This window comes from Sylvia atricapilla, chromosome 10, assembly GCF_009819655.1.
Source record: "Sylvia atricapilla isolate bSylAtr1 chromosome 10, bSylAtr1.pri, whole genome shotgun sequence".
Classification (NCBI taxonomy): Eukaryota; Metazoa; Chordata; class Aves; order Passeriformes; family Sylviidae; genus Sylvia; species Sylvia atricapilla.
Window position 1 is genome coordinate 9,512,667 of NC_089149.1, and position 13,148 is coordinate 9,525,814.

General features: G+C 39.3%; 1 protein-coding gene across 1 annotated transcript in view; it reads right to left on the reverse strand.

Annotated features, from left to right (window-relative positions):
• Positions 1-5,934: 5,934 nt before the first annotated feature.
• Positions 5,935-13,148, reverse strand: part of ARMC9 (armadillo repeat containing 9) — a 41,187-nt gene continuing 33,973 nt past the window's right edge. Inside the window, exons 18-21 of the mRNA XM_066325911.1 lie at positions 12,569-12,659; positions 11,207-11,265; positions 7,166-7,270; positions 5,935-6,054 (exon numbers count right to left, since the gene is read on the reverse strand). Of these exons, the coding sequence (XP_066182008.1) occupies positions 5,935-6,054; positions 7,166-7,270; positions 11,207-11,265; positions 12,569-12,659 (375 nt within the window). The remainder of the gene's footprint in view (positions 6,055-7,165; positions 7,271-11,206; positions 11,266-12,568; positions 12,660-13,148) is intronic.

The following is a 13,148-nucleotide window of genomic DNA, read 5'->3' on the forward strand; positions in this document are numbered from 1 at the left end:
TCCTGTGGATATCAGAAGTTCAGCAATTGAGTATTTCAAAGGCTATAACCTTTTCAATTCCATCACATGTTTCTGAGCTCTCAGGCCCAGCTGAGTTTGCATGGGCAGAATCTTTAGCAGCATCACTCACAATGCAGCCACACAGCACCGGGCTGCCCATCCTCCACTGGTGCAAATGCAGTTGCAAATCTCAGCAGATAACTGCAGCTGCCTTCAGCTCTAACACTGAGATACAGCCAACAGAGCCTGCAGGTGCCAGCAGACAGTGATTCATTTAGATCCAAACAAGGGCATATTTGATCAAGCAAGGGGCTTTGCTTGTTGGGAAGTGCACTGTCTCTGGCTGCAGCTCCTTCCCTGGGCAGGGGATGTTGCAGAGTATCCTTCACACATCGGAAGCCCTGGGTTTGATCCTTGGCACTTCCACAGGAAGCAAGATGGAGTGAGGCAAGTGAGACCGCTGGTGTCTGCTGACCACACGTTACCTTCTGTGGCCATTCATTCAGCTCGAGCCAAAGCCTGCCATGTGGCCCAAGGTCCTGCAGGCTGATGTGGGCTCTATAAACAGGGGGCCATTTCCACACTACACTAAAAAAATCCCCAATTTGCAACACACAGTCTAGGCCCCCTACACCTGCCCCAGTCAAGGAAGACATCACCAATTAAGAACAGCATCCACAGATCATCCTTACATGAGGGAGAAATGCAGAAGTCAGAAATGCTGGACTGGCTCCCACCACAAATGGAAGAAGAACCACTCAGTGGAGACTGCAGCTTCTCATCCCTATTGTGACAAGAATTGGTACCGTTTTCTGGCCTGGAGGAGAAAGGAGAACGCAAAGTGAATGCTTACAGTATAAAAAAATTTAATCAGAGTAAATTCTAATTTCTTCTAATTGCCTGTAATGACATAGCACACATTGAAATTTCTTTTATATTTCATATTGCAAACGAATACTAAGGATGTAATTTAACTGCTTGACTCTAGCTCCCCCAAACCAGCTGACATCAGATGTATTTGAAATTAACATTTTTTCCTACTGCAATAAAAGAGCCAAGGAAACAAAACCATAATTCCCTGCAGTCTGAAGACCCAAAATTTCGCCGTGACACTTAAAGAATAAGACTGTAGAAATGGACCTGAGAGGTCTTCAATACTTAGCTTTTTTAAGGATTTAAGATTTGCTTCTGCATATTACAAGGATTTCACTTCAAAGAGCAATATGCAACACAGACTTAAAGTGGGCAACAAATAGAACTTCTGATTTCACAAGTGAAGTGGATCAATGGGAAACTGAAGCAGCTGAAGGACAGAACAGGGACACAATTGCTTACTAGTAAGCAAAAAAAAAAAAAAAAACCAAAAACACAGCAGAAGTGAGAGGGGTGTGAAAAGTGTGTGAAAAGAAGCTGGCAGACACGGAAAGTTTCCCTGCCCAACATCAGGTTAAGGTAACTAAACTACTTTTCTAGTAAAAAGGATGCAGTCCAAGGAGGCAGTTAATGATTTCACAGCTAAATCAGTTTCTAAGGAAATAGCTAGCAGAATATTAAGTAGTTTAGGCCCCCTTCAATGATCTCAGCCAGCGAGTCTTTAAAGAAGGAGGGAAAAATGAAAAAAAAAAAAAAGAAAAAGAAGGCAGCTTTCCAGTATTTCCTGACTCCCTCAGCTCCATACAGCAAGAGCTTGTCCATACAGGGCTCCCATGACAATTCATCTGAAGTAACTAGAGCCTTGTCTGCACAGGGAAGTCATGTAAAATTAGCATGAAATGGCTGCTACATGTGCAGTGGCTATTCTGCATTAATTTTCTGTGTGAATACTTCTATTCAGCACTAAAGATCTTCACCCTTCCCCTTCCCTCCCCTTTGGAGGTATGAACCAACAACTCAAAGAGATACGTTATAGTATCTCATCAACTGCTTCCTCTTTCATGATATTTTTAAATGGATATATTATATTGAGTCTCACATGAAGATCTTCAAACAAGTTATATTCACTGCAATTTTGAATGGAAGCATTTATAAAAAAAATTAATGCAGTTTAACCACTCTGCTGAATCTGAATATGAGACTTCAGATAATTCAGATGAACTGTCCTGGGTTGTATCCGGTAGACAAGCTGTATCCAGGGCAAAAGTGTTTAACATTTTTCATGAGATTTCATATTATACAAGCCACTTAAATTATTTAAAGAACATCCAGTTCAGATATTGCTTTCAAATTAAGGCAGCTAAGCTTTTATTGTCTTCCTTCTGCAATCATTTCCAAGCAAGCATTTCCTTCTTTTAGTAAATGAATTTGTACTAAAATTAGAATGCATAAAAGCCATCAAAGCTCCTTTTCTGCTGCAAAATGTAGTTCAAGAATGTCTTCATCTACTCACTGCAGTTTCCTGCACACACATTAGTTAGGTACAAAGGACAAACTTCTCATTCAGGCTGGTATTGCTTGTTTCCTGCTTAAAACATGGGAGCACCAAACACTTATATTATTTCTACCATTTGGGCAGAGCAGGAGGGAAATTAATTTTCATGTATTTTCACAGTGTTAGATTTCTGCTGTTTACATTCCTCCTCTGTAGTTTGCATAGCGAGGTAATCTGTAAAGGCTGCTTCACACCATCAAACCAACACTTCTCTTAGACCAAGAGCTACCAGAACCAGCATGATGGAAATGTGTTTTTAATTTGTATCCAGCAGTGACCTGAAGCCATCTTGCAGAGAGGCACAAGCTGCACAACTGAGAAGATTCAAATTGTGCCAAAATACAAGACTCATGTTGCTCCAGGATCCCAGGACACTTAACCCTGCCTGGGGAGATGGTGCTAAAGAGAGGCAGCAATCACTTCCAGAGATTATTTCTGATGCAAAAATCGCAGTGCAGTACACAACACCAGGAAACAAAAGCCACTCCCAACAGGTTTGACACCATTTTTTTTGACTTCCCAGAGGAAAGTAATTTAATTTGCACAAGCTGGGTTTTCTCTCCAGTTATAAAGCAAGAATGTAATGCTTAGACACTCCAGTGATAATGATGATTTGATTTTGAAAATATACTTTCTAAATAGGCCATAAGGCTGCCTGTCAGAGAATGAAATGGCCCATGACTTAAATATTGTTAGGAAGGAGTTTTGCCCATTATAGCAAAAACTATTGTATAAAGAAGCTACAACCACAGACACCCATCCCTCCTTGAAGATGGCTGGCTGGAACTTAGGACTGTGAGTTAAGCCGCCTAGATAAGATAAAGGGGACATTATGTTCAATCATCTCAGGTCTAGAGAGAAACAAACAAGGCTGAGAGAAAGGAATGCATCCATAAGAAAGCTAAATGCAGCACAGAATCACCCCTAGCTGGGTTTGGGGTGAGGGAGACCACAGCCCCCAGAGGCCAGTTTTACAGAAACTCCCCTCCAAGATGAGCGGGGAGAGGCGGTTTTGGGTGTAACCTCTGGTCAGAGACACTGAGCATTCATCCTCCCTTACACAAACTGGCCCAGCTGGGAAACCCCCAACCCCACAGGCCACATCCACGGGACACTGATGTGGGAGGCAGCTGAGGGGCTGTCATAGTCCATCAAAGACACCCAAGGCACTCCTCAGACTCATTCCTAAGGCCTTGCACCACAGGTGTGCACGTGTCGAAAAGTGATGCAACAAACCCAGAGTCTGCTGCAAAACACTGTGTCAAACTGTCCCCTCCCAGGGAGAGGCACCTGGGCATTCTCACCTGGCCAGAGCATGTATTAATCCACTGGATTCTGTGCTTTTTGGGGCACCCTCAGCACCAGAGACCAGAGCTGGAGAGGATCAATAGAAGGTGATACTTTCTTTAATATGTCTCTGTCACTCTCTTTATGTACCTCCACGCCTTTTCTATTTCTTTCTCTTCCTTCTTCTCCCTCTCTCTCTCATATTTATTATCAAATAAAATGCACACTATTGACTTCGGCATATGGTCTTGTTTGCACCTTAATTTGGGCAGAGGAATTTCTAATAACTTTAAAAACTGGACTGTAACACTGCCCTAACAGCCAGTTCAACAGAATCAGTCCAGCTCTCCAAGCCCACCATGGTAAAATACTGTGCAGGGGAAGTGGGACCTTGAACTCTAACACTGACCCCACAGTAAAGTGGCAATGTATATTTAGGCATAGATTACTCAGTCTAGATTTTTAAGGTCTGCAGCTCTTTTGGAGGACTGCACGAAAATCATTAGATAATCACTATTTTACTAATATAAGCTAATATATTAATTGATTGCTGCTTTCTTCTGACATATACACACACATTTAATATATATGGGGAGAGGTCCTGCAAAAACTGTAGATGTTGTGATGGTTCAAAGAGTTGGCCACTGTAAGAAAGGTCACAGTCAGAACTCCAAAATCCACATTTAGGCTATACCAGGCAGACAAAGTAGCTGCCATGTTCAAACAAATGCCATTTTATCCAGGCGAGCACTCAGACGAAAAATTAAGATTGCAAGGCAAATTCTGCCACAAGATAGCCAAAAATTCTTCTGTTTTGGAAATGTGTGTTTCCTTCACCTTGCTTTTTTAAAAAACACATGTCTTCTGGGGCTCTGTCCATGCCCAGATCTGATATGCTACACTTTTCTGTTCCAAGGCCTTGGTAACATAATAAACATAACCCCATAAGAATGGTACACCTGCCAAAAAGGTGTATTTGGATGATGCAGGAAAGTTCCCAGTCAGGTCACCTTGTAGGAATGTAAAGTGCTAATGCTAAGATAAAGCTGTGGCCACACCTTGTCCAAAACAACAGACTTAACTCAGAGTCACCCATACATGTGCAACTACAGCCCACATCAGTCCTTACTGTCTTCTGTACCCATTTTCCACACTAAAATGAGGAGGAAAAGTATTTAAAGAAATAGAAAATTTAAAACAGGAATGCAAAGAGTGGCAGAGGGATGACATGGGACAATCTTCAGGACTGATGTGTTCAAAGAACCACCTGTAATTTCATAACATTGCTGCATTTCAGGTTACCTGTTCATTTTAACAGACTTACCTCTATCAATCCTGTGAGTCTTGAGTACTATTATCATACTTTGTTAGTCTTGTAGTCTCTCAGATTAAGTACCCACATAAATGAAAACATTAAATCCTCACAATAAACATGCCTGTATCATAGCTACCTGAACTTGATCAAATCCAAAACTATGTAACTAAAAGTTAAAAAAACATTCAAATTTGGGATCTCACTGGCATTTTACTTCCTCCGTCAGGAGAGTGAACAGGACAAATTTCATCTCAGAAATTAAGATATATTTGTTCTAACAGAAGGCAGAGAATATTCAAGGAGCTCTACATGATAAGACTCCATTATTTCATTTACAGTAAGCCTTCTACTTTGACCTAAATCACATCAAGAGCAAAGTGTCACACACACTTCGGATGGAAAATGTATTTCTTCCAAAGCAGAGAAACCCAACATAACAAGATTTTTATCTTACCCATTTTCTTTTTTGTCTGTCCTCTAACAAACCTCTCCAGAGCAATATACTTTGTAATACTTATAATATACTCCAGAGCAATAATATACTGTGAAGTGAAATATCCTAGGCATTGTAGACATTTGGTGCAACATTCGAATGCAATATATATTATATTATAATATTACAAGAAGATCCAAGAACATGTGGGATATAATGCAAATTTAAATCAACCTGATCAGTAAATATTTATTCAACTATTTTGAGAATGTGACCTCAACCAGTGGACCTTTCTCTGACTGCAACATTCCGCCTCTTTTTTAGAAATTATCCGTAATGAATGACAATGGCAATGCATTTTTAGACAGGGAAGGTTTAGTTATTAGGCATTGTTATGGGTTTCTTTTCTTTGTTGATGTTATGCTTTTTAAAAGAGCTTAAAAAATCCAACTTAGTCTCATTTGTTTGGACTTACATTAGATGCGCAGTTCTGTGATAACCTGGTGTCACAGGTCTCTGGAGAGGCTCATCCATACTCTGATGGACACCAGCAAATTGTTTCTTCTTAGTTTTTGGAGTGTGAGTCATTATCTGATAAGCAGGAAACGAAGAAAAAAGAATGCGGTGGAAAAACAGGTATTTGAAGCCTTAGAGAAAATTCTGTAGAAACATTGCAGCAGAAACTAAATTGCATTCTGGTGTCACTGGATAAAACTGCCTGGAATCACTGAAGGCTCTTTCACATCTCCTCTCAGATCACTCATCATCAGGATTCTGGACTCTCAAACCCAGAAGGTATACATTTATAATAGAATGGGTTGGGTTGGAAAGGTTCATAAAAAATCCAGTTCCAGCTCCCCTGCCATGGACAGGGACACCTTTCACTTTTCACATTGCTCAAAGCCTTATCCAACCTGGCCTCAAATAGTTCCAGGGATGGGGCTGCCACAGCTTCTCTGGGCAACCAGTGCCAGAGCCTCACCACCCTTACAGGGAATTTTTTCCTTGTATCTAATCTAATCTACTCTCTTTCAGTTTGAAGACATTCTCCCTTGTCCTAGCACTACATATTCTTGTGAAAAAGCTCCTCTTCAGCTTTCTTGTAGGCCCTTTTAGGACTGAAAGGCCACAATAAGGTCTCCTGGAGCCTTCTCCAGGCTAAATAACTCTAAGCCTGTTTTCACAGGAGAGGTACTCCAGCCCTCTGAATAACTCAAATTAGTCACAGCACACTAAATGGCATTCATAAAAACTTTATGCTTATTTACTTAATAGCTTTTTGCTGCTTGAAGTAAGGCAGACAATACTTGATCCGGCACAACGCCTGCAGGAACAGTTGACTTTTCAACTTTTCTTTTTTCTAAAATAATTTCAGACCAACAGAATGTTCCAGTATTAACCTGCTCAGCACTTTGCTTTGTGTGCTCCCAGAGTCACTGGTACAGCACTAGAACCCTAAGGCTGCCTGTAGCTTATTATTAAGCCACAGCCTGACCACCCCCTGTGAAAGGGTAGCTCCTTTCTCACACTGTTTCTGCTTCTCCTGAGCAGCGGCTCATACACAGACTGAAAGATTCAGACTGCTCCACAGGTAGCACCTGCCTCTTCAAGCAACAAATTGAAGAAAGTGGTGAAACTACTGAAATAAAACACCTAACCCAGGAAATTAATTTATTTCAAGATTCTAAGGAGTGGTACTCACTCCCAAGTACTCGGTTGTTAGCAGCTTCTCTCCTGAAAGCTCTCCCAGCTGAGGCAGTAAAACCTCATCTTTGTCCAGATCAGGCTCCAGGATGTTATTGTCCTCCTGCAAGGCAACAAGAAACTCAGCTGTGCAAGGAAGCTTCAAAACAGGTAATACAGGGCTGGTACAAAAAGCTTGTAATCAGTATTTCAGCATAAAAATATCATACAACAAAACAACAATCCTCTGTTGATTTTATTCCACAAACCCAAATGTAACCAGCTTCAATAAAAACTACCAAGAATTCACTCTCCTCTACCTATTTCCGGAATAACTATGGTGATTAATCTTTCATGGAAGCTCTGCAGCTTCTACAGATCAAAAAAGCCAGGAAATTTTGAAGTTTGAGAGATTCCTCCAGCAAACCAAAACCAGTAGTACAAGAACAAGACAGTATTTTTGCTTGTGTTCTGCTACTAAAAAGAATTCTCTTCAGTCCTGCACAAGATATCCTAAGACAGATCCACTCCAGATGAAGAAAATGTTCTTTGCTTTTGAAACCTGTTGTGACAGTAAATGTAAATGACTGTCAAAAACAGTAAGTGAGAAATAGTAAAGGAATCATTCTAAAAAGGTATATTGCATAGTTATGTAGAAAGCTTGGCATAAACTCCATTAAAAATAATAGTCACCGGACTCTGATGAACTCCAGACCACAATGAAAATTAAAAGCAGTTTTACTTTAGTGAGATTTAGACTCAGTTTTAAATAGTTACAATAAGCTCTTAATTACCTGGAAAGCTGGGTATGTGTGAAAAATAATGCTGATGATGGCAAAAGGACAAACACTTGTAGACTAGGCAACAATCATCTGCATCAAGCAAAAAACAACCCACCAAGAAACCACACTCCAAAGTCCACAATATACTGTATTTTGATGGGGAGGCGGAGAAGAAGAAAGATAAGGTCTATATAAATAGATCTGGGAGGACTTTTTTTTTTTTTTTTTACATGGTTCATTAATGCAGCCAATCCTGCTCCCTGACATTATTTACCCTACCAGGTAACCGAGCCTGAAAGTGTCCCCCCCTCTGCCTTCTTGTACAAAGTAAGGACTTTGCCCGATGTGCCATCACTCCACTGCTGAAATAACACAATTGGTACCCTGTTCCCCACTGCTCACAGGCTGCAGCAGATGTTGGCAGCAAAGCCTGTTAATGTAATGGCTTGAAGCCCTGTGATTAAGCTCTTTCTTTTGATGTACTCTGTGGCTGAAGTGTATTTTCACGCTGCAGCTCCCTGATTTTATTGCCAGGTGCTGAGTGACAGTGGATCAGAGGGTGTCTGATAAATCGCCACTGTACAGTCACCTCGCACAGCTCCAGCTTGTAATTAAACTTTTGAATCAGAGCTACAATATCACATGTTCACTTTTACAAGCAGCTTTTCAAGATGGTCCAAGTCAAATAAAAAGCAAACGCAGAGATCAAATACTGAAGATAAATTAAGTTAGTATTTAACAGACCAGTCAAGAGAATATTGAGAACCAGGAAACACACACCATTACTGTGGGTGTCAACACACCCGAGAAAGCTGACATCTCAAGGCTGGGTATGTACTCCAGGAGCCAGTGTATCCTAAGCTCTACACTAGTTAATTTAAAGCTTACCAGACAAACACAAAAGCCAATTTATTTCTGAATAACAGCACACACAGAGACATTTTTAATATGGTTATATGCTCAGAGCCACACAGCACAGAATCTTAAATTTCTGAAAGTACGATGCCCTTAGAAATCCCAAAATTTCCCTCTAAAAAGCTTAACTGCATCTTAGCCGCAGTGTTTAGGAGAAAGCTCCACAAGATCTGCTCAAAGTCAGGAGAGAATTCATCAACTCTAAATTACAGATAAAAGCAAAAAAACCACAAAACCCTATGAATGGTAACAGTAACTGTAACAGTAACTGCAGTTAGCAGTCTGACAGCATGTCACTATAATGTCAAAATTGCCAATACATGGACATATCCTGAAATGCATTCAGTCTGTAGTAGTTCAGAAGCTACACAAAAGCAAGACTTTTGATAAAATTTTCCAAAACTTTCTGTTGCCAGATCACAACATCAGATGTTAACACAGAACACCATTGAGAACAATAACTCACTGCACTTCCAAAATACAAGAGTTCCAAACATTGAGGTAGTGAGTCAACAAATCTTTGTTTATTTAACAAAGTAACAACATTATGCATTACTGCTGTATTTGTAAACTGTATTTTCTAAACTGAAAAAGAAACCAGACATCTTTGTAGCAGAACAGAATTATAGTCCCCAGCAGCAATAAGGATTCAGAATGTGTTGCAACTGATGTTACACTAAAAACAGTTTCAAATTTGGCTTTTTTTAAAATATAATGGTGAACCTAATGAAAAACTGGAATTGGACATTTGTCTGTTTCAAAAGCCTACTGGTATTTTTTGAGTCAAGTAATAAGAAATGCCAGAATTCCACCTTAAACACATGATGGTCCAGTGGCAAAAAGGATTTCAAAAGGATTTGACCTAGAGCCTTTGCTGTGATTGCAAGGAGCAGGCAGCACCTCACCCACGGGGTAGGACTAAACCAGGGAATTCACCTTTCATCCCCAGGAACAGGTAAAGTGATCTAAGTGTTCAACGTTATCATGCAATTCAATGCCACACCTTTCAGGAAGGTGTGGGACTTATCTATGTGTTTTTACAACAAAACATAGTATCCTTTTATAATAAAAGTATACTGAAGTTCAAGCAAAGGTATTATCACCTTGGATTCTCACCATACATCCAAGACACTCAGAGCCTTGAAACATCAGTTAAAAGGTATTAAGCAGCATTTAAGCAAAGGGAAGTTTTAATGGTTAATCTCCAGGAAGCCCATTGTGCACCACAAGCGTTGATTTTTGGTTGGGGGAGTGGAAAGATTATCAAAAACTGACTTCAGGACTGCAAGAGGTGAAGCAATGACAATAATCTAATCTGATAAGAAAAAAAGTTTACTGCATTCCCTTAGAATAAAAAGGGGAGAGCTGATTGTTAAATAAAACTGCTTTATAGCTCTAAACTTAGCATTTCCACAAAGGTCTAACTTTAGGCAAAGGGATTATTAGTTCACCACCTACTGTGCCACAACACAAAAGGTATACACAACACAACATAAAAACTGGATAAATAATGCAACCAGTGCCAGGCTTCCCTGGACACTGCCAGGCAAAGGCTGGATACTGCATGGTGCTGCACCCCATAGCAGCTGAGATGATACCACACCTGTTACAGTCAGGATATTTGCATTTTTATCTGTGTTTAAAACAGAAGAAGGTCAACATGCACTACAAAATGCATTCTGTCACGCTGCAGTAACAAGACAAATTTTAGACTTGGTTTTCCCCAGTTCACTGTTATTCCCATTAATGTGCAATGAGCTTCTAGAACATGGACAAAACTGAGTTTTCTCTCTTTTATTTTTGTTGGTTCAGGACAAAAGCTTCTATTTTGTCTAAAAGCATGGTTTCAGTGAATCTGTTCTGCAGTAATACTTCTAACACAAGAACATTTTGCAGTTCACTCACTCTCCCATGCCACTGACTTCTTCAGGGCAAAACACATGCTATGGAAGTTTTTAAACAGCAAATAAAGTCAGGGTAGATAATGATATCCTAAGAAAAAGTGACAACCTGTTTATTAACTATTGTGGTATTATGCTTTTTATTTGTAACTGTACCCAATAGGTCTGCTTGAAAACAAGATTTCTACTGCTGCAGTAACTCTTCATCTCTTCACTTATGTCAAGCTATATTCCTTTAATTATCACAGAGGTGGTGAGTTGCCAAAATAGAAGAGTAAGACTTCAAATGAAGAAAAGGTAATGGAAACAGATCAAATTTTCTTGTTCATGCAAGAATAATCAAGTACACATACAAACCAAAAGCAAAACTCACCAGAAAACTAGTCGGGTTTATTGACACAAATATTTTCTTTCTAGAAGGTTAAGGATTTTTCTAAAAGGTGTGAGAAAGCTTTTACTTACTTCATCATACTCCTCTTCATCTTCATCATCAGACACAATATTATCATTGAATGGCTCTTCTAGAAAGAAGCAAAAAAAAATGGTGTCAGTGAAGTTGCACATGTACAATCTAACGGATTGTCATTATTACCTCACTTTTACAGGAGCAAGATTTAACCTGCTTCTCATACATACATGTCCTTTTCAGGACAACTACTGGAATAATTTGATCCTACAAGCATTCTAGAAATCACTGAAATCAATTAATATTTTGGGAAATGGCAGAAATAGAAACATTCTAGAATAGTTACTTTCTCATAAAATCCACAGCGACACCTCACTTATTTACTGACAAGTCTTGAATGAAAGTGTGTGCACTTGCAAGTTTGTCTATATTTAAAATATTTTTTTTAATATGAGACTCTACTTCTCCCTACAAATACCTGAATATTATACTGCTTTTGTACATAAGAAGTTAGTAGTTGTGCAGAATATTTATTTTAACTTTTGGAGAAAATTATTTCCTCAGGGAAAAAGTGGCCAGGGTTATGCTGGAAATCTGAAAACACAACTTGTACTCATCAATGACTCAGACAAAAACTCTTAAAAATGCCATTTTCAGGTAGAAGAGTGGTTCTATAACCTTGGAAAACAAGTATTGTATAGTGGCAATACAAAGTACTTTAATACTTTATTTGTTCTTTTACAAGCTAGACCTGTAAGACATGCTGCATTCTCTTTCTGAAAGCCAAAGAGAGCAGTTCAACTTGTTCAATGTTTACTGTACAAAAAGATGCAACTAGAATAAATCTCCTTTTTCATTATATTCTTTCTCTTTCTTTATTCTTCCTTTCAGTCACAGGCAACAGAAAATGAAATAAATATTACTCCTTCTCAGTCTCTTTTAACAGCATCTACAACTCCTGTGACCCATCAACATATTCTCCAAAGAGGACGGTCTCTGCTCCCTATTCAGGATAAGCCATTTCACATAAAACTACACTTCACTAGAGCAGGAGTTGAGCACAGACAGACCTAGTCCCTAAACCCTATTTCACAAATTTCTACTGCATTTTGCAGTTGACAGGAGTCTCCCATTACCATCAGACCACTGGCATGAAAGAAAACAGCCAAGGTCATTTTATTTACGGTCCCAAAAATTTTGACTTGTGTCTTACTCAGCCTTTTATTTCTTATTTATTACTACAACATAAAGGAAATTTTAAAATACATGACTTTCAAATCCTCACATTCACTATTCACCCTCTCTCAGACCATCACACTGTTGTTATTATTTGGGGGTTCCATTGCCAAGTGAAAACATGAGCTTTTTTATGGCTTTTATGAAAGATTTAAAGATCTGATAGCTGCATGTGTTCTGACCTGAATTGAGCTGCTTGATAACAAATTCCATCTGTCGAACCATCTCTTCATTTCTTTCCTTGATAAAGCAGCGGAGAATTTCCTCCATTCCCTGGATGGGGAAGAAAACGTTGGCAGATCAGTATTTCATGTGACCGCAGTGACAGAGATCTGTCAGCTAAAATATCTTTTTTTATTTTTGGTCAGGAAAAACACAGGCAGTGTGAAGCAAACCATGGTGTCCAGCTCCAAACGTTGCATAGACAGAAGAAATATGCTTTCTAGATTGCTTTAAGGCTTAAACATAGAGATGTCCATGTAAACAACAATTTTTTACAATAGATCTGTTGCTTTTGCCTTCTGAATTCATCAGAACAGGATAAAATTTGTATCCACAGAGACAACAGTGCAAGGTTCAGAGAAGGAAAGCAAAAAGCCGAACTAGCTTTGACCTTAAACCTGGTCTCTATAGCTCCTTATAGCCTTGATGTTGTGTCTTTAAGCATTTAAGATCACTTTCAATCCTCTGTGCTCTGTGAGGTAGAACATGTGCCAACAATTATGTCTCCATAACTCTCTGGGTGAGTTCATAAGATACAAA